The sequence below is a fragment of the Molossus molossus genome, unplaced genomic scaffold (genome assembly GCF_014108415.1).
Source record: "Molossus molossus isolate mMolMol1 unplaced genomic scaffold, mMolMol1.p scaffold_m16_p_11, whole genome shotgun sequence".
NCBI lineage: Eukaryota > Metazoa > Chordata > Mammalia > Chiroptera > Molossidae > Molossus > Molossus molossus.
In genome coordinates, this window is record NW_023425346.1 from 75,074,185 (window position 1) to 75,096,506 (window position 22,322).

General features: G+C 36.4%; 1 protein-coding gene across 5 annotated transcripts in view; it reads left to right on the forward strand.

The window, feature by feature from the left end:
* Positions 1-22,322, forward strand: part of OLA1 (Obg like ATPase 1) — a 154,538-nt gene that overhangs the window by 25,871 nt on the left and 106,345 nt on the right. The window contains exon 1 of one of the 5 annotated variants that reach the window (XM_036254634.1): positions 21,712-21,763. The exons of 3 other annotated variants lie outside the window; for them this stretch is intronic. Coding sequence is in view for 1 of the 2 variants with exons in the window: in XM_036254631.1 (XP_036110524.1) it covers positions 22,189-22,200 (12 nt within the window). In the remaining variant the exon portion in view is untranslated. Of the gene's footprint in view, positions 1-21,711; positions 21,764-22,167; positions 22,201-22,322 lie in introns of those variants that run through there. One more of the 5 variants, XM_036254631.1, reaches the window with a different exon arrangement.

The window sequence follows — 22,322 nt, forward strand, 5'->3', positions numbered from 1 at the left end:
AGAAAGAGAAAGAAAGAGAGAGAGAGAGAAACACCAATGTAATAGAAACTCATCAGTTGGTTGCCTTCTGCAAGACCCCGACTGGGGCTGTGGGTCAAACCTGCAACCCAGGTACATGCCCTTGATCAGCATTTGAACTTGTGACCCTTTGATCTACAGGCCTAACTGTTGAGCCGAACCGGCCAGGGCCATATAGACTATTTTAATGCTGCTTCATTGTTTATTTTTGTGAATATAGATTTTTAATTTCAACTTATTTTTTTCACTTACAAATTGTTTATTGTGTTTATACATGTATACCATAAAACTTAACACCATTTTAACTTTTTTTTTAATTTTTATTTTTTTTATCCTCACCCAAGGACATTTTTCCATTTTTTGTACAGATAGAGTGGGAGGGAGAGAGAGGAAGAGAGAGAGAGAGAGAAACATCGATGTGAAAGGGACACATGGAGTGGCTGCCACCGCACGACCAACCAGGGTCGGGGACAAACTGCAACCGAAGTATGTGCCCTTAGCGGGAACTGAACCCGGGTCTCTCCGGACCGCAGGCCGAGCTCTAACCGCCGAGCCAAACCGGCCAGGGCCTATTTTAACTTTTTAAGTGTACAGTTCAGTGGCATTAAGTACATTCATGTGTGGTGCAACCATTACCACCATCCATCCTCAGAACTTTTTCATCCTCCCAAACTGAAACTCCATACCCATTAAACAATAACTCCCAATTCCTTTTACTCCCAGCCCCTGGCAGCCACTATTCTACTTTCTGTCTCTGAATTTTATTACTCTAGGTACCTTATATAGGTGGAATCATACAATATTTGTCCTTTTGTGACTGACTTATTTCACGCTTCATTGTTTTCTGAACTGCTTCATAATTGTTTATAGTATGGAATACCAGAGTTTATCGAACTACTTTCTATTTGTGGGTATTTTTTATTTATTTATTTATTTTATCTACACCAGAGGACATTTTTTCATTTTTTTGTTCAGATAGAGTGGGAGGGAGAGAGAGGAAGAGAGAGAGAGAGAGAAATATCGACATGAAAGGGACACATCGAGTGGCTGCTTCCCACACTACCCCAACGGGGGCTGGGGACAAACTGCAACCGAGGTACATGCCCTTAGCGGGAACCTACGACGGGTCTCTCTGGACCGCAGACCAATGCTCTAACTGCTGAGCCAAACCGGCCAGGGCTATTTGTGGGTATTTTTTATTTCCTCAACTTTATTGAGATATAATTGCCATATAACACTATATAAGTTTAAGGTGTACATTGTGGTGATTTGATACATGTACATTTTGTGAAATGATCAACATAATAAGGTTAGTTCACACATTTATCACCTCACATTAATTATGTGGTGAGAACATTTAAGATCTACTCTTAGCAATTTTCAAGTATACCATGCAGTATTGTAACTGTAGTCGCCTTGCTGTATGTTAGTCATTTTGTAACTGAAAGTTTGTACCCTTTGACCAGCATCTCCCCATTTCTCCCAACCAGCCTCTGGCAGCTACTGTTCTACTCTGTGCTTCTATGAGTTTGGCTTTTTTAGTTTCTACATATAAGTAAGATCATATAGTATTTATCTTTTTTTGTCTGACTTATTTCATTTAATGTAATGTATGGGCATTTATTCTCACTTTTTTATTACAAAGAATGTTGTTAATATATATTCTTATAGAGGCTTTTTTGGGGTATGTGTCTGGGTACTTCTCTTTTTTATTTTTTATTTTATTTATTTTTTTCATTTATCTTCAGGTAGAGTGGGAGGGAGAGAGGAAGGAAGAGAGAGAGAGAGAAACATCGACATGAGAGAGATACATCGACTGATTGCCACCCACACGACCCCAACCAGGGCCGGGGACAAACTGCAACTGAGGTATGTGCCCTTAGCAGGAACCGAACCTGGGTCTCTCTGGTCCACGGTCCAATGCCCTAACTGCTGAGCCAAACCAGCCAGGGCTCTGGGTACTTCTCTAAGACATATACCCAGAAGTGGAATTCCTATATTTAGAGTTCTGTTAGCTATATTCAAAGCCCCTATCCTATCCCTATGGGGATATTAATGTTTTAAATAGTTATTTTTTGAATAATTTTAGATAGGTCATACATTGGAATAGATAAAACATTTACATGGTTGGAAAAGAAAATTGATGTAACATTGTTAAATCTTGTTCCTACCCACATTTTGATTTCTCTGTTTTGCTTTGATAGGTGATGGCATTTATTAGTTTCTTATGTCATTTTTTAGAGGAAGGGTTGGGAAACTTTGTCTTTAGTGGGCCAGTTAGTAAATATTTTGTTCTGTTGCATGTTCTTTCATGTGTGTGAGTGTGTATGTATTTGCAACCCTTTAAAGATGTAAGCATCATTCTTACCTCTAGGATCATACAAAAATAGGGCACAAGCCTTCATTTGCTGATCTCTTCATGCAATGCAGGCATGTGAGAATATATTGTATCATCTTTGTTGAAAATGTTTTTATCAGTCTTTTCCTTTGACATCTATCATATATACTTTTAATTTGTTTTAACTTCTTTTTTCCCTATTAATTTTTAGATAGAGTGGAAGGAAGAAGAGAGAGAGAGAGAAACATTGATGCGAGAGAGAGAGACATCAATTGGTTGCCTCCCGCACAACCCTGATAGGGGCTGGGGATGGAACCTGCAACTGAGGTACATGCCCTTGACCTGGAATTGAACCCATGACTCTTTGGTCCGAGGGCCAACACTCTTAACTGCTGAGCCAAACCGACCATTGCTGCCTTATGTACTTTTATGCTTAGAAAGTTCTTATCTTCCCCATGATCAAGGAAATATTCACAGCTGTTTAAGTTTATTTTTCTTTATTTTCATTGAGATATAAAGTTGTAGTAAAGTGCATAAAACTCACAAATCTGAAGCATACAGCTGGATACATTTGTATACATGTGTATACTTGTGCAATTACCACATAGATCAAGCTACAGAACATTTCAATCAGTTCCCCACTCAGGATAATCACTATTCTGGTTTATATTGTCATTGATTAGTTTTGCTTATTGTCAGACTTCATATAGAATGTAATCATACATTCTATATTCGTTTGTGTGCTCCTCCTTTCAACATAATGACTGTGAGAGTCAACCCTATTGTGTATACTGGTATTGATAATTTGTAATTTTATTAAATTAGAAATTTGGATTTTATTCATTTTATTGCTGATATGCAGGATTATGTTACTTAGTTAACAGAGTTGATGCTCTAGCAACTACGTATCAACCCACTGTGACTGGATTTGAATGGGAAGAAGTTTGGGGCCAGGAGGTTTGTGTAGTATTTCATAGAGGAAACAATGAGGGCTGGATGTCAGAAAACTGTCAGTGGCAGTTGAAGGAAAAAACAAATTTGAGAGACTTTGTAAATAAAGGATAGTGTTTGCCCTGGCCGGTTTGGTTCAGCGGTTAGAGCGTCGGCCTGCGGTCCTGAGAGACCCGGGTTCGGTTCCCGCTAAGGGCGCGTACCTCGGTTGCAGTTTGTTCCCGGCCCTGGTCGGTTGTGCCGGTGGCAGCCACTCGATGTGTTCCTTTCACATCGATGTTTCTCTTTCTCTCTGTTCCTCTCTCTCCCTCCCACTCTACCTGAACAAAAAAATGGAAAAATGTCCTCGGGTGAGGATTAAAAAAAAAAGAAAGGATAGTGTTTAATGATAGGTTTTTCTTACATCTCTTATAAATAGAATTTTCCTCAAATAAGACAGTTTACCAAAGAATTAAGACAGAATAGGGAAATAACCATATTATGGGAAGCAAATTCTTTTTAAATTTATACGTGCAGTAACTTCGGATAAATAGGTTTTTTATTTAGAAAAATTACTAATTTTTTCTCTAGGGTTTAATGGGCCAATATGACTTGTTTTTACAAATTTTTAGAAGTAATATAACTTCCTATTGTTAAATTTTTTTAATCAGAATAATCTTTTATTTTATTTTATTTTTATTAATTAATTTATTTTTGTTACAGATGTTTCTCCTTTTTACCCCACTGATTTCCCCTCCCCCGCCCTCCCTGCCCTGTCCCCATCTTTGTTGTTCATGACCATTGTTCATGCATTCATGCATATAAGTTCTGTAGTTTATCTCTCCCCCCCACCCTCTCTTCTGGGGATTGTCAGTCTGTACCCCACTTCCATGTCTCTGGGACTACTCCGTTCCTCAGACTGTTATGTTCATTATATTTCGCAAATAAGTGAGATCATGTGATATTTGTTTTTCTCTGCTTGGCTTGTTTCACTTAGGATAATACTCTCCAGGTCCATCCATGTCGTCTCAAAGGATAAGAGATCTTTCTTTCTTACAGCTGCATATTACTCCACTGTGTGCATGTACTATAGCCTTTTTATCCATTTGTCTACTGATGGACCTATTGTTAAATTTTTAAAGTTTTGAACATGATAGGGCTACTGATTTCACTGACTCCTTAGGTTTTTAAAGCTGGCATTAGAGGTTTTGAAGTGGTATTTCAACAGGAAGTGAAGGTGTTTGTGTGCTATCTGAAAGACAGCACCTTTGGCAGTTTCACTGTACCTACTGTCAAGCTATTTATAGATAAAACTTGTTAAAGTTTCTCAACAGGTACTTAGAGACATGACCTTGTGGACTGGAAGTAAGTGTTCTGCTTTCTGAGCTATGGGTCCATTTTGTTGCCAATTTAGAAACATATGGGAGGCTCAGGTTAACAAAACTATTAATTATAAAGTATGTAAATATGTATAGTTGTAGAAAAGAAAATTTCAAATACAATTTGATTATTTTCAGCTAAATTGGTGTGTGTATGCTCGTGTGTTTACATGTATGTGGGATGTTGGTGGTAATAGTGGGAGTATGGGATACACTGCCCTGTTCTTTTCTGAGTTCTATTCTCTAGTTGGCTTTAAAAAAAACCTACATTTGTATTGATTTTTAGAGAGAGAGGAACGGGGGGGGGTGGATATGACATTGATCTGAGAGCAAAACATCTATCTGCTGCCTCCTGCATGCCCCCTACCCAGGATGGAGCCCCCAACCTGGACATGTGAACTGGGAGTCGAACCAGTAACCTTTTGGTGCATGGGACGATGCTCAACCAACTGGGCCACACTGGGGTCTCCCTAGTTGGCAACCAGGGCTCTCTAGTTAACTTTTTAAGGCTATATTTTCTGCCTATGGATTTATTTTGAATATTTGGTGTGAACTTAAGTTGCATTTATTTTGTTGTGGAATTTTAACTGTCTTACAATAAAATACATGAAAATAACAGGAAAATGATGAAGGCAAACTAATGAAGAGTGAGAATTAAAGGGAGTGGGGGTGGACAGATGGTCAGGAGCCTAAGTACATGGTAGCACATAACCCATACCAAATATAATATTAAAATTGAGATTAAATCTTACTACCGAGCATTATGGCAACCAAAGCAAAAGAAAAAATTGCAGGTTATCTAATTTCATATATGTTTAATACATATCAGAAAAGATAACCCTTTCCTGGCTCTGAATGGAAATTTATTGCATTTTTGATGAGATCAGGCGTGTTCAAGGTGGTTTGACCGTAGACTTTATTGCATTTTTGTAGGAGAGACCTGGGCACAGCTCAGTGTATTGTTTTCTGTTAGTTTGCATAAAAAGCAGTAATTTGGAAGCAATCTTTTACTCTTCTTATAGCAGTTAATAAAAACAGAGGGCATAGAGTTAGATTATTTTTTTTCCTGAAGTACTTATCTTTTCTGGAGTGTTTACCTATATGGTAATACAGTAGTATGGATTTGTAGTTCCAGTTTATACAAGGGATAAAATATGGGGACTGTAGATGACTATCAAGTTAGCATGTTTTTAAGCTACTTTGTCTGGGTATGAGCAGGCTTTGGCAGTTGCGGTACAGCAGGACTAACATTAGCATGTGTCTGAATATAGCATTTTATTTTATTTTATTATTATTATTTTTTATCCTCACCAGAGGACATTTTTCCATTTTTTGTTCAGATAAAGCGGGAGGGAGAGAGAGGAAGAGAGACAGAGAGAAACATCGATGTGAAGGGACACATCGAGTGGCTGCCATCCGCACAACCAACCAGGGCCGGGGACAAACTGCAACCAAGGTACGTGCCCTTAGGGGGAACCGAACCCGGGTCTCTCTGTACCACAGGCCGACGCTCCAACTGCTGAGCCAAACCGGCCAGGGCTAGCATTTTATTTTCATTTCTAGAAGAAGGGGAATGATTATTAAGCAACTGGTAAAAGTTAGGTACTGTGGTAGATTCTTTGTAATATATTATTCTATTTAATTTTTACATTCTGCGGGATTGGTGTTATCCCAGTTTTACAGATGAAGATATTGAGAGAGAAAGGTTAAGTAGTTTTCCTAGGGTACATAGCTAGTAAATTGGGTGTAGATCCTATTTTCTTTATATAGGATCTACACCCTAGTTTTATAAAGAACTTTTATAAAGAACTTTTTTCTTTATAAAAGTTCTTTCTCTTTTCAGTCTTTCCACCATACCACACTGCTTTTGTACACTTTTAGATCTGAATGTTTCGCATGTTTTTCAGAAAATACCTGCCGTGTACAATAATGATCTATAGGCATATCAGGAGACATTTCTGAAGAGACAGGTGCCTTATAATGATTTTTAAAGAATTAGGTTATAGTTTTTGTTCTTTTGTTGCCATCAGATGTATTTTTAGAAAATATTTTCTCTTTATTGATTTTAGAAGAGGGGAAGGGAGAGGGAGAGAGAGATAGAAACACCAATGAGAGAGAGCATTGATTGGCCGCCTCCTGCATGTCCCCTACTGGTGATTTGGCCCACATCCTGGGCATGTGCTAAGTGCTTTATGTTAGGAATTTTATTTAATTCTCAGAACAAGTCAGAAGTGAATAGAGAGAGGTTAAGAAATTTATCCAAGGTCACACAGCTGGTAGATGGTATAGTCAGGAGTAGTACTCATTAAGGCAAGTTTGACTCCAAACCTGCACCATTAGCCTTTGTACCAGTGCTGACCAACAGAAATTTAATGTGTGCCATAAATATGAGCTACATATGTAATTTAAAATTTTCCGATAGCCACATTTTAAAAAGAATAAAAAGAAGAGGTGAAATGAATTTGAATAGCATATTTAATCTAACAAAAATATTGTGGCAACATTTAGTCAATATGAAAAATTATTGATATATTTTGGTAACATGTCTTTGAAATCTGGTGTGTAATTTACACTTAGAGCAGATCTCCATTTGGACTAGCCACATTTCAAGTACTTACCACATGCAGCTAGTAGCTACAATATTGGACAGCTCAGCTCTAGATGATACTTATAGAAAGAAACTTGAAGAAGATATTGAATCATTGATAGGTTTTTGGAGAATAGAATTTGAGTGGAGGGAGAGATAGGTGACTTTTCTTTGTACTTTAGACCCTGGGCTGGCTATTTATGTATGAATGTATGTATTTTATTTATTTTTTAAGTGAATATGTACTCTGATTTTTAAAACAAAATTTCTACTATAAATACCAACATAAAGTATTTACAAATGATTCAAATAAAATTTTCAAGAGTTCTGAATTAAAACAATGAGGAGATGTCTCTGGCTTTAGAATCTTGTGATTCAAGAGTTGTCAGAGATCTATATTTATCTCTGTAAAATGTTGGATTTTTAAGCTGGGGGAATCAGGATGGATCTGTGGGATGATTTAGTGGATTTTACTCTCACATACATAAATTAGGGGGTTCTGATAAAGAAGAAATTACTCCCACAGTGTTGTTTGTATGGCCTGTCCTGCCACAAAGTGATACTTGCATTTCTAAGATTGATTAGGGAGCTCTTGTGTTGAGGGGACGAGGGAAGGCTGCAGTGAAGGCAGGACTGCCCTTACACCTCTTTATCCTGATAACTACTTTCTTTATATGCTGTTATCTCTTTCCCAGTCTATGTATTCTTGGTGAGGGCATATTATCTAGATTCCTCTTTTCACCCTGGGAGCCTGACTGAGGGAGCCTTATTTTGGCCACCTAACCTAAGCTGGACTTTGAAAGATGAAAAGATTGAGAGACTATCATTGAGAATTCAATATTTCATTTCATCTGGATTTTTTTCCCCAAAGAGTAAGAATGATGATAGGGGAAGAAGCACAGTCTTTTACATATATTCTTAGCAATTTTATTGTCTTTATACCATTTGTTTTAATATGCACAATCAGAGTCACCTAAACAAAATTCCTTTGCTGATTTGTAAAAGCAAAGGGAAACCCTTGCTAATCATTCCAGCCCTCTGTTGTTTGAATATAATCAGTAGCCATCTTCTTGATATCAAAAATTATTCCCTTAAGATAGGTTGAATTATATGCGATTAGGGTACAAAAAATTGTGCTTTAGAAAAAATGAGCGTCATTCCATAGTGCATATAAACTTGCAATTTAATTATGTGTTTACATACCGTCCCTTCATACCTTAGTAGACAGTTTTGGTTTTATCAGATTTTACTCTACCTTTTGATTATAAATGGCCAAACAGATGTTGTTTCTTTTTTTTTTTTATCCTCACCCGAGGACATTTTTCCATTTTTTCTACAGATAGAGTGGGAGGGAGAGAGAGGAAGAGAGAGAGAGAGAAACATCGACGTGAAAGGGACACATCGAGTGGCTGCCACCTGCACGACCAACCAGGGCCGGGGACAAACTGCAACCGAAGTACGTGCCCTTAGCGGGAACCGAACCCGGGTCTCTCCGGACCGCAGGCCGATGCTCTAAACCCTGAGCCAAACCGGCCAGGGCCAGATGTTGTTTCTTTAAAAATATTCATTGTATTTTAAAATTTCTAAATGATAAACAAAACTGGAAATAATTCAGGTGTTCACAGTAAAATTTTATGCTTGATTCCAGTCTCCAGAAATAATTGCTTTTCTTCTTTAAAACATGATTTTATTGATTTATTTTAGAGAGAGAGGAAGGGACTGGGAAGTTTTAGTATGTGAGACAACATTTAACCAACTGAACCAGGGCTCTTTTTTTTTTCAAAATCAGAAAGTATATATGCTTATTTTCTTCTCCTGATAACGTGGATGAGTTTCGTTGCTATTTAAATTTACTTTTCCAAGTTTATTTTGCTTTAAAAAAAGGAATGTACTTTAGTAAATAGAGCATTTCAGTTTTTGGAATAACTACTAATAGTACTGTTTGATTTGATGTCATTTCTTTTTATTTTGAAAGATCTATCCAGTTTTATAATTCTTAGAAAATACTTGTCTTCCCTTCAGCACCCCCCACCCCCATGATTTTAAGCTATTTACTGATTTCACTTATATCTCGGCCTTCATCCTTCTTAAACTGGGCAGACAAGTTCTTACCGATATAGAACTAAGGTAATCTATGTAGATGATTTCTGTGCAGATGGTTAGAATTTTTGGCCAGGAAAAATAAGACTTCTTCCTTTTCCTTTGTTATTAATGACAGATGCATTTTCATTCTGTTTTATATTACTGTCCCCCCTGTATCTGTTTGAATTTATATGCCTAAATTGCTTAGAGCTTAACAGTAAGATTCCAGTGAGCTCCTTTAGTTTTGTTGCCTGTGTTTGCTAAAAAGAGATGAAGGTAGCACTGATGGAAGAAGTAGGTTTTAAGTTGCCTTTCTAGTTTATATGGAATTGTAGCCCTCAAGGCACTACAACTTTATTGAACTGCTAAATGAGAAGGTAAAAATGCCTTCATTTAATTGCCACCCCCTCTTATGTTAAGTTGGGTGTTTATATGTTTTGTAAATCACCTTTAATTACCACAAACATAAATTACTGTTTTCAAGAGCCCACCTCCCCTTCTCATAAGCACGTCATTTAAAAGTTTAAAATGAGTCACACATTTTTGCATAGACACAAATTGCCAATATAAAGCTGTCTTTGATTGTATCCTAAAATAATGGAGTTTTTTTTCTTTGGGTCCTGTAATTTTCTTTTTCAGCACTATTTATTAAATTAATCTAGTATTGGATTGCAGTAAACAGTCTGACCAAAAAACATATGTTTTCTTTGTTTCTTCGGTACAAATTCAATGGGTTAAGTAATTATGCAGTGGTTCTCATCTACATATACAATGCATTCTAATAACCAACTCTTTTTACTGTGGAAAATATCGCCGCAGTAGGAAGCAGTTCCTTCTACTTTGCATTGTAATATTGTATGAAGCTATTTAATTTGCTAGCTATTTACAATTTAATTGCTTGAACATATCCTCATATTCATAGTAGGTACTTTAGGTACATGAAGCATTCTCATTTTTCTCTTGAATGTCTTTTCTGATATGTTTTAGAGGTCTCATTTCCTGTCGTCTTTGCTCAAAATAACAACTATATGGATTCTTTTAAAAACTCTTTCACTAATGATTTGAAATTACTCAGGGATGTGAGGGCAACTTCTAAGGTCCTGGAGAGTCTCTTGATCTTTAGGCATCAAATTTTTGAACTGTATTTTTCTTAGTTGTCAAAACACTGTCATTATGTTAAGTTAACAATGTAAGTATTGAGACTGATTTGGTTTTGAAAAACCAATGCATTTATTGTTATACTTAACTTGCATGAATGAAATCAGATGAGCACTTGTGTTTTATTACAGTGAGCCTTCAATTTCCTTATAACTTGTCCTTTTGCAAATTTTACACTGACACCCTTAAACCACCCATTGTATCCCAGATACAGTTTTCGTACATCAGTTACTTATAATTTTGAGCTTGTGGATTGGTAGTGTCACTTGCCAGCCTAGGCATTTGAAGAAAGAGCAGGGCTTCTTCTAAGGGCTGCAGGCTGTGTAGCAGCACCGGTCCTTTAGAACCACGGGTTTCTTTGTATTGGTGAAGTCAAGGTGTCCCCTCAGAACTCCCAGATTGGCCCTGAGCCTGGAATTTGCTTGTCCAGATCTGTGATGTCCTTTTCCTGGTTCACCTCCTCTACTCCAAATCTGTCTCTGCTGTCCTTGCTCTCTCTATAGATGGGAAGGAGCACTGCCTGGCTGGCCTGGACTTGAATGACTCAGCTCTTGCCATGGTACCTAAACCCATTGTGCCACCAGACTTTTAGATATTTTGCACTTCACATGGGTAAGGAGTTGGCTCAGGGGAAGGTGGTTTTGTTCTCTTCCCTTGAACCTGAGATGAAAGGGACAACTGTATCCACCTTCTCTTCAGGCCAGTTTTGAAGGTCTTCTCTCTCATGCCAGGCTGTCAGATGGATAGAACTGAAACTGTGGGTTATACATTAATTTATAGCTTTCTGGGAATGGTGTTCTTTCTGACCTCCCCACCCCAACTAAATTTATTGTTCAAAGTTTAAGAAAGCATTAGTGTGAAAATGCAGGGATTGCATGTACTCCTCCCATTTTTTCTAACTCATTTTTTTCATCTTTGTATATACAGCCAAATTCTTATTTGTGTACTGTGAGTAACATGTTTGGGAAAGAACTCTAATTAAAATTATTTTGAGCATGATTTTTAAAAACAATTTAAACAGTGTTATATAACAGAACCCCAGTCTGACCAAGGGTTAGTGTTTTACTTTTAAAGAACTGAGAAAGATATAAACAACATTAAGAAAATTTACTATAGGTAATAATTTTAAATATAGAGTGACACTCATCTCACGATAGCACCATTTTAAATATGCTCTGCTGTTTATAAACTCATGGTTGCAGTAGTAGAAAGAAATCAGTGAGTAATAGGGAAGGGAACTGATTGATTTAGGGGCCAGGCACTTTACAATAACCTCATTTGATTCTCCTAGGAACCCTATGAGTTAGATCTTATTACTCCGTTTCAGAAATGAGTAAACTGAGTCTTAGGGTGTTTAAATAACTTGTCAAGAATCGCACAGTTACTAAGTGGCAGAATTGTTGTTGTTTTTTTGGCGGAGGGGGGGGGGGCGTGCCCCTAGTGGGAACCAAACGCAGGACTCTCTGTCTGTAGGCCGATGCTCCAACTGCTGAGCCAAACCGGCCAGGGCGAGAATCAGGATTTTTAAACAAAATACATACTTTAGCTGCTACCCTATGTTTACTTCCAAAAGGCATTTTATTAATATTATTTCATACATTTTTTATTAGAAAACATGTTTTTATTTTAGAATAGCTTTAATAATTATTTTAATGAGGAGGTAATATTTCATTGTGTCAGTGATCTTCAATTTATTATTTCCTAAATATTGGAATGTGTTTTCAGTTATTTTGCTGATAATTCTTCAGTGAGTGACTTTATTTATGTATTCTTTTGCCTTTATTGTATTATTACCTTAAGTATTTATTAAAGAGAAATTAAGCTGTGGTACATATACACCATGGAATACAATGCAGCTATGAGAAAGATCTCTTATCCTTTGAGACGACATGGAGGGACCTGGAGAGCATTATGCTAAGTGAAATAAGCCAGTCAGAGAAAGACAAGTATCACATGATCTCATTTATTTGTGGAATATAGTCAACATAATAAGCTGATGAACAAAATAGACCCAGAAGCATAGAAGTAGGGTTTAGTAGGGAAAAAGGAGAAACATCTGTAACAAAATAAATTAATTAGAAAAAAAGAGAAATTAATGAGTCAAAGGATACACTTCTTTTACATTTCACTTTTTGCTAGACATTGCCATGTTTATTTTCAAAAGGGTTTGAATTTTTTAGTAGAATTATACTCTATTTAAGCAACTATAAATGTAAATTATGTAATATACATGGGGAACAACTTAAAGTGTACATAAATCAGTGAAATAAGACTACATCGTAACTATTTGCCCTATGGAGAGTAAGGGGAAGAGCTGGGTGACTATCACAGGGAAACAGCTGGAGATGCGCCAAGAGTGGGCCTGTTACTAAAGCCTATAGCTAGACATGTGTTGGGAGAGAATGGAGTAGCCTGAATGCCCTGGAATTCATTAAGGTGATGGTTTGTACGTGGTTTGCTGTACTTGGCAGCATTTTGCAGTTGATCTCTGAGTTAAATTTGATGTTAATTTTGACCAGACTATAATTTTAATCCTCTCTGTGATAATCCCTTTCTGTTATTTTTGTTAGCTTCTCTTTGCTAACATTGTGATTCATAGATGATAATTTAAAAGTTTTCTTCGTTTGATTTGAGAGGCTTAGGAGACTGGTCTGTTTTATTTGGAAATGGAAGGTTTATACTGAGTATTTACATAGAAGGATTATTATGTTATGAATGTCACTATTTTTTCCACTAAATGACTTGGATAACATTTCATTAGGAAATCTAAAAAAGGAAACAAAGTTAATGTTATTTCATATAGTATACCTGATGTCTGTGAAAATATATACACTTTTATATATTTCCATACCACTTAAAAATTTTTTTTAATTGATTTTAGAGAGAGGAAGGGAGAAGTAGAGAGAGATAGAAACATTGATGTGAGAGAACATCAATTGGCTGCTTCCTCCATGCCCCCTGCTGGGGATCAGGCCCACAACCTGGGCATGTGCCATGATCAGGAATCAAACCAGTGACCTCTTTTTTTTTAAACAAGACTTTATTGTGTTTTTTTTTGTACGTGCCCCTAGTGGGAACCGAACCCAGGCTGCAGGCGGACACTCCAACTGCCGAGCTGGTGACCTCTTGATGCATGGGTCAACGCTCAATCACTGAGCCAGACCAGGTGGGCACCATACCATTTTTGATAACTGTCCCATAGCAGCTAAAGGCAGAATGGTAGTCAGCCTAGGCTGGACTGATGATACCATCACTGACAGCTGGTGAAAGGAATGGTTTTGTCTAGCATTCTCCTCTCTTCTTTTCTTTCCCTTTGTATGATATCAATAATAACAAGTACTGTTACCAGAAGCTTTATTTATTGAGGATTAATGTGTTACAGGAAGTATCCTAAAGAATCTGTTACCTCATTTAATCTTTCACAAGATTTACATGAAATATGTACTACTATTCCTGTTTTTCATAATAGAGAAATAATTAGAGAGGTTAAATGTCTCACTCAAGTTAGTAAATGACAGAATTGGGGGTTGAATCTGGGCTCTTTGATCTAAAATCCTTCCTTTTAAAACCACTATCTGATGTGTGCATTTTTAGTTAATTGACTATAACATTTGTGGTCCTATTTTATTTATTTTTTCAATCCTCACCCAAGAATATATTTTTATTGATTTTACAGAGAGGTAGGGGAAGAGACAGAGATGGGGGAGGAGAGAGAGAGAGAGAGAGAGAGGGAGGAACATCGATGTGAGAAGGAAACCTTGATTGGTTGCCTTCCCTGTGCACCTGACCAGATATCAACTAGAAACTTTTTGATATAGGGGATGACACTCCAACCAATTGAGCTACCTGGCCAGGGCCATCGTCCCATGTTTTATGTCTTTAGTCACCTTTACCTTAGAACCTAGTTACTTCAGGAAAATCTTCCTATTCTCTTTTGAACCTAAAGTACTCATGGTAATCACCTTGATGTTCACTGGTACTTCTACGGATACATCTTAGAGGGAAAGAGGAAAACAGTTAGTTAGGGAAATTGTTATTTTGTTTGGTTGTTAAAATAGATGTTTTGTGGCCCTGGCCGGTTTGGCTCAGCGGTTAGAGCGTCGGCCTGCGGCCCAGAGAGACCCGGGTTCGGTTCCCGCTAAGGGCATGTACCTCGGTTGCAGTTTGTCCCCGGCCCTGGTTGGTTGTGCGGGTGGCAGCCCCTCGATGCGTCCCTTCACATCGATGTTTCTCTCTCTCTCTCTCTTCCTCTCTCTCCCTCCCGCTCTATCTGTACAAAAAATGGAAAAATGTCCTCGGATGAGGATTTAAAAAAAAAAAAAAAAAAATAGATGTTTTGTGTAGGTTTCTTTGAAAGCAACTTATGTATAGTAAGGGAAAAACAGCTTACTTTAGAAAGTGGATGCCTACTCTTAATTAGCAGCAAGATGTCAGTTTTTTATTTCATTATTCAAAAAATGGAATTATATTGACATTTTCCTAGGATAAAGTTGGCACAATGAGTTTTGGTTCACTAGCATCCTCCAAAGGTGATTAGTGACATTTTTTGCTCATTGTCAATTCATAGGTTTAAACACTTTTTATGTTTCAATTCATTGCAGTTATTGTTCTTACTGATGTACAAGTTTTCCATCTTTGGCTGAAGGAGCCTCTTCAAGTTGGCTCCTGAACTGATACCACACTAGTGATGTTTGATAGCTTTAAGCTATCTGGTATGATATGAAGGATGTTCCTAGCTTAGCATTTCCATATCCTGCTCTAGATCTGGAAATAGCCAGTTGTTCAAAGAACTCTGGCCCCTTTTTCTAATGGCTATAGTCTTTCTCACTCAACTATTTCTTTATAGCTCTATAGAGAAATCATTTTTATAAAAAAGAATGCAAGTTTTCAGCCCCCTACCCTCATATAGAGAGGTGGAAAGATATCTTTAAAGAAATTGGGATTAAGAACTTTTGAAGCAGCAGTTCTCAAACTTTTTGGTCTCAAGACTCTTTCACAGTCTTAAAATTATTAAGGGCTCCTAAAAACTTGTATTTATGTGGGTTAATATCAGTTATTATTTACCATATCACAATTAAAACTAAGATTATTTCTTATGTATTTTAAAGTAGCCATGATAAACCCATTATATGTTAACAGAATTTTTTAGAAAATAAATATATTTTCTAAGACAAAAATACTTAATAAGAATTGTAGGATTGTTTTATATTTTGCAAATCTTTTTTAACACCTGGCATAATAGAAGGTGCCTGGATTATGCTTGTGCATTTCATATTTTGTAATATTTTTAGTTGTAGTATATAAAGAAAATCTGGCTTCACATAGTTGTGTGGTTGGAAAAAGGAAGAACATTTTAATAACCTTTTTGATAATTGTTATTATAGTTTGATACTATATCGAAACTCAACAAGTAGAAATTTCTTAAAAGTTAATGTAATGTAGAATCTGCAACTCTAGCAATGGACATTTTGAACTCTGTTACCTTAAAGTCTGTTGGTCTGTCTTGTACTTTGAATGGCTCTTTCTACCCGTGTATGAATTTAATCAGTTGGAAAATACTGATTCTCAGTGAATGATGCAGATCTTCTAAGTCTTAACACATTTTATCATGCAGTATTGTAAAATCACATCTTTTAATATCACCACAGAGCTCATAAGAAAAATCTTTAAATATTGGGAAGCTGTCAAGCTCCTGATGGCACATACAAGTTTTCCAAAATTCGTATTTTCAATAAAGTTTGAATTTTATAATTTACAATAAAATGGCTGCCAGATAGCGAAGATTAAATAACTGTGGTTTGAATGTTGGTCATTCTTTCAAGTAGAAATGGTGTTCCACAAAAAGAGTGGCTTGTTCACCTTGTAATTCAAATGCGTTTTCTTGAAAACCATCATTTCTGTATGCAGCAGAAGTGTTTTATGTGGACTTCTGTCTCCTCACCCAGCATATAAAAAGATCTGTATTCAAAAGTTGAGATTTAACAAAATTAATATATTTTACTGTCTCATTGAGAGCATTCTTAAATGAAACTTGATTGTTGTTGTTTTGTGTGTGTGTGTGTGTGTGTGTGTGTGTGTGTGTGTGTGTGTGTGTGAGAAGAATACAGTGACGACTGGTATAGTTTGTTGTCACTACCTTGATTCATGCTAAGATCCCGACAGTTTTTCCCACCATTGATTTTGTTTGTACCATGACTGCCAACACAGTGAGAAAGGCAGATAACATCTTAAAATTATTATGGAATAATGTTTTGACCTTGCAGACCCCCTGCTCCCCAGGGGTCCATAGACTATACTCCGAGAACCACTGCTCTAAATTTTTTGAAAATGCCTACCAGTCTTGGTTAGTCTTTATGAATCTGCCTTCTTTCTCATCTTCTCTTAATACAACATAGATTTAAGTTCTGTTCCAGATAAATGCAAATAATTAATTATTTAACTTCACCATTTTTGTTTTATAAATATCGCATACAAAATTTCACTGGAAATGTTCAGAACCTTCAACTATGGTTATTTGGAAAGACTGAATAATAGATATTGCGTGTTTAGGGTACCTTGTTTATAAATAAATATTTGGCTAAAGTGTGTAAATGAATTGAATGTTACATACAGGGTTGGCAAAAGTAGGTATACAGTTGTTTGTATGGAAGATACTACAATAATTAATAAATAATAATACAATAAATTCAGTTTCATGTACACACAACTGTAAGCCTACTTTTACCTAGCCCTGTATATATCTCAGAAGTAAACAGTTGTAATGTGAGTTTTAGAAATAATTTAATAATTTATAGGGATAATTCAAGATTCCTTAGTTGTATTAATATGACTATAAGGGAAGGTGTAGAACATACTTGACTATTCATTTTCCTCATTACTTAATGGCTTAAATGTACCCTTCTCCGTCCCCAGTTGTTGCCCTTTGAACTAGAACAGTTAAAATAATTTTAGACAAATAAGGATTGTTTTTATATAGGAATATTTGGGAGTGAGGGGTGGGGAGAATCCTTTAATCGTTATCTATTCCTAATCAAAGTTTTTTCCCTGTGATTAGTTGATTGGAGTGGGGGATGAGGTAGTGATTGCCTATATCTCAAACTTTTATTTCATTCTGACTTTGCATTATTCTCTTTTAAAACACCATACATTGTAGTGATTTACTAAAAGTTTAGATTGAGGTGGTGGTTGTAGTGGGGAGTGCTAGTGATTTTGGACACTACCATCTGTTTCACTTAGTTGCACCAATGAGAAAACACCTCTAATACTGCTAGCTACGAAGACCTAAAGAACTTGGGTGTTCGTTTCTTTGTTTACTTTTATGGGGAGATTTTTTTTTCTCCAACACTGAATAACGGTACCCAGATGTCAATAAATCAGGATAGATATTTTTAAATTTATGAAAATATTTTAACCTAAATTATTAAACTAGGGAATACATTGGTAATAACACATTGGCATTATATTAACACATTGCTCTCATAAACATTTTAGCCCAGTATTAATCCTAGTTTGACTGTTACAGCTTCTTTTTTTTTATCCTCACCTGAGGACTTTTTTTTTTTTTCATTTATCTTTAGCTAGAGCGGGAAGGAGAGAGGGAGGAAGAGAGAGAGAGAGAGAGAGAGAGAGAGAGAGAGAGAAACATCGATGTGAGAGAGACACATCAAGTGGTTGACACCCACATAACCCTAACCGGGGCCTGGGACAAACTGCAACCAAGGCACATGCCCTTAGCGGGAACCAAACCCAGAACTCTGATCCACGGGCCGATGCTCTAACCGCTGAGCCAAACTGGCCAGGGCACTTCTCCTTTTTTTAAATGTCAAGAATAGTATATTTCACTGTACAAGACATATTTTAGCTATTCAAAGATCAAAGCAAATATTCTGACATTATAAAATATTGATTATGAAAATTTTAAGAGCTTCTCTTCAGTATTTTTACTATAAACCACTTGTTGTCTTGTGCATAGTGTATACATTTGAACAAAGTGCTCATCACTTGTCAGCCATCAGTGGCAGCATAGAAATTACTTGTGGTACTTGCTTTGCAAGAAATTCTTTTGTATTTGTGACATCAGCTTTGTTTTATACAATTAAAGTATTACCCGCTAGAATAATCTAAATTGCAACCACTAAATGGAGATGTAATTCTTCTTGCCTTGAACTGAATTTGTTTACTGATTGTATGCAGCTATTGACTACTATTTAACATGACAGTTTCATAAAAATTTCCTCTTTATTTTCATAGCAAATAAGGAGATAGTTATATTATTAAAGGTTTTTCTCAATTTTAAAATTTGCCTTTAATAAATATTACATTAAGATAAAATGTAGAAAACCCTGTGTGTGTGAAAAATCCTTCAATGATATGATTTGATTTTCAAATGAAGTTTAATGTTCCTAATATGATACATTCATGATCTCTTTAATAGTATTGTTCTAACTTTTGAATTCCCAGTTAAAAGGATTTTGCAGTCATTTTTATTCATTTTCTTCTGTTAAAAATGAACAAAGTATAACTGATTAAGACTTAAGATTGATACTAGAGTAAATATTTAGACTGTTAGATAACTTCTTTTACGCTTATGGTAACATTAACTCTACAAGGCAACCTGGATTCTTAGAGAACTTTACCAATGGATTCTAAGTAACCAATTTTCCCTTTGGTGTCTTGTTAAATAATTCTGTTATAATTTATTTAAATAAGTTAATGGCACTAATATATTGGCATTATTTCAATTGACAAGTATTTTCTTCAGATACGTTTTTAGTGAACAGATTTCAGAACTAATGGAATAAAATTACTCACTTAAAGCAAATATATCTTGTATTTTTTAAAAAGCTTTAGGAATATCATTGTTCTGTATTTATTTTAATAATAAATAGAAGGTGAAGTATAGTATAAATACATTTTCTAAAGTAGCCAGTGGTATATCTCTGAAATATAATTGGCTTGCTACGCTTTGACAGTTGTTTGTAAACAAAATCTACATGAATCCTATGAGTCAAAAGCAGAAAACTGACAAATAAGGCTTTTTTGTTCTTTTCAGAAACAAGCTGAATCTAAATGGGAACTTTATATTTGCAAAACCAAAATTTGGAGTTTCATTTTCACTGTTTGGTTGTTCTGATGTGATATTATATGGTGGACATTAGTATATAAGTAAATGATTAGATGAGTCATAAGATGGAACATCTGCCACAGAAAGGCTTTCAGACAGCATAAGTTATGTTGTTGAAATCTCTAATCAGTGCATCTGTCCTTGAGGCTTCAGTTGGTGCAAGGATAGTTTTCTATTTTGGATCAGTTACTATATGAAGACAGCATACTGAAAAAACTCTCTTTCATGCATGCAACTAGAAAATTTGTGCCTGTGATATCTGAATTTAAAAAATTACAGAGTTGTTTTTTATTTTTTATTTTTAGCGTAGTAATAATTAAGGGATAGCAATAAATGTATTAACTTTTACTTTTACATGTCTTAAAATGGTTATTTATGGTAGGATTTTACATTACAGACTCATAGATGCTTACCAGAGGAGATTTTCTTGCAAATACTGATATTACAACAGGAGAGAAATCCAAGTAGAACCTTAAACACAAGATTCAGATAGGATATTTAACTATAACAGAAGCCTATATTTTGGGTTCCTTCTGAACTGGAACATTCCTATAGTTTTAAAATTATCACCAGTGGCGGGGGAAGACGAAGGAAGGAAGATGTATGTGCACGTTTATATGTTTTACACAAGGTTAAAACTCCTAAAAGCATATTGTAGAATACCAGATGATAATAATGACACACAGAGATTTGTGGTACACATATGTGTATTTTATTCTTTATAATCAACAAGCCACAGAAGATAAATTCTATGATCACATTTAATTCTCTCCAAAGAGTGCGAAGATATCTTTCCTTTTCCCTTGGAAATATTATACTTAGCCAATGAACCAATCTTTTTAACAAGAAAAATAAAAGTGTAATTAGGGTGGGGGGTTTGGATAAGAATTGGGCACATGTTAATTTTTACATTGGGATTTTTAAATCTTGGAAATAAAGAACAGGCATCAGGAAATATTTTTATTCCAAAAGAGAGTGGTAAAAAAGTATTCAGGTCTTTCATTTTCTGCCCTGGGATGTAGAAAGCTGGGAGTGTCACTCCCACCCTTACAGTGCAAAAGAACCTGACTAACTTCAAAATGTAAGGGCAGACTGTGCCTACAGGGAGAGAAGGCCTGCACCTGAGGTAGGCACAGCTGGGCACCAATAAGAAGCGTTCAGCTAGAATTGTGGACAAATTAGTGAAGGCAAGTACAGGCTGGCAAGAACATGGGAAATCTGTGAGGACATCAGAAACCGGAGAACCCAGTACCCTTTTATGTAGTCTTTTCCCACTAACCCCAGTGTGTGAGGTAAGAACCCCAAGAGATGGGGGATAGGGATGATCCCTAAGAAGTATCCAGTGTGCTTTTCCCACTAACTCCAGTGTGTGCGGTAAGAACTGCAAGAGATGGGGGATAGGGATGATCCCTAAGAAGTATCTAGTGTGACGCACGCCCTAGGGAAGAGAACAGCAGTGTCAGGATCCTTCTCCCCACACTCTACTACATAACAAAAGCCTTAATCTGTAGACATGTGGGAGTGATAGAGTAGGAGGCAATTCCTTAGGAACATTGATGAAATTCATTGTGGCTGGGGGTAGGATGTGGGTAGTGTATCTACTTTTCAGGAATATGCTGAGCTTACAACTAAGATCGGGGGGTGGAGAACAGAAAAAGCTACACCCCCAAGATCCAGAGGTACAGTACATGACTAAAGCTGACGGTTGCTCAGAACATCAGAGGATACACCTTCTCTCGACCATTTTCTAATACCAAACTAAGAAGTTTCTAATAACAAGTAACAATACTGCTGGGTTAAGTGCAGGATAGGAAAAGGAATAAACAAAGAGACAGTACAAAGGAAAGACCTAAACTAAAAAAAGGCTAGATATTAACTCTAATAAACCAATCCTCTGTCCTAAATACAGGATATCTCTACAGGAATTTAAAGCGAATCTAAGAGTAATAATAGCTCTATTCCTAGAAGTGGGATCTCTGGGTCAAATGGCAGTTCAATTTTTAATTTTTTGAGGTAACACCATATTGTTTTCCATAGTGGCTGTACCAGTCTGCATTCCCACCAGCAGTGCACTAGAGTCCCCTTTTCTCCACACCCTCGCCAGCACTTGTTGTTTGATGATTTGTTGATGGAGGCCATTCTGACAGGTATGAGGTGATACCTCATTGTTGTTTTAATTTGCATCTCTCTGATGATTAGTGATGTTGAGCATTTCTTCATATGTCTCTTGGCCATTTGTATGTCCTGTGTGGAGAGGTGTCTATTCAGCTCCTCTGCCCATTTTTTAATTGGGTTCTTTGTCTTCCTTTTGTTGAGCTGTATGAGCACTCTATATATTTTGGAAATTAACCCCTTATCTGATGTATCATTGGCAATTATGCTCTCCCATACTGTGGGTTGCCTTTCCATTTTGGTGGTGGTTTCTTTTGCTGTGCAGAAGTTTTTAAGTTTGATGTAGTCCCATGTGTACATTTTCTCTTTTGTTTCTGTGGTCTTAGGTGATGTAACAGTGCAAATTCTGCTGCGTATGATGTCCGAAACTTTGTTGCCTACATTTTCTTCTAGGATTTTTATGGATTCACAGGTCACATTTAAGTCTTTTATCCATTTTGAGTTTATTTTTTGTGTATGGTATAAGTTGATGGTCTAGTTTCATTTTTTTGCATGTAGCTGTCCAATTTTCCCAACACCATTTATTAAAGAGGC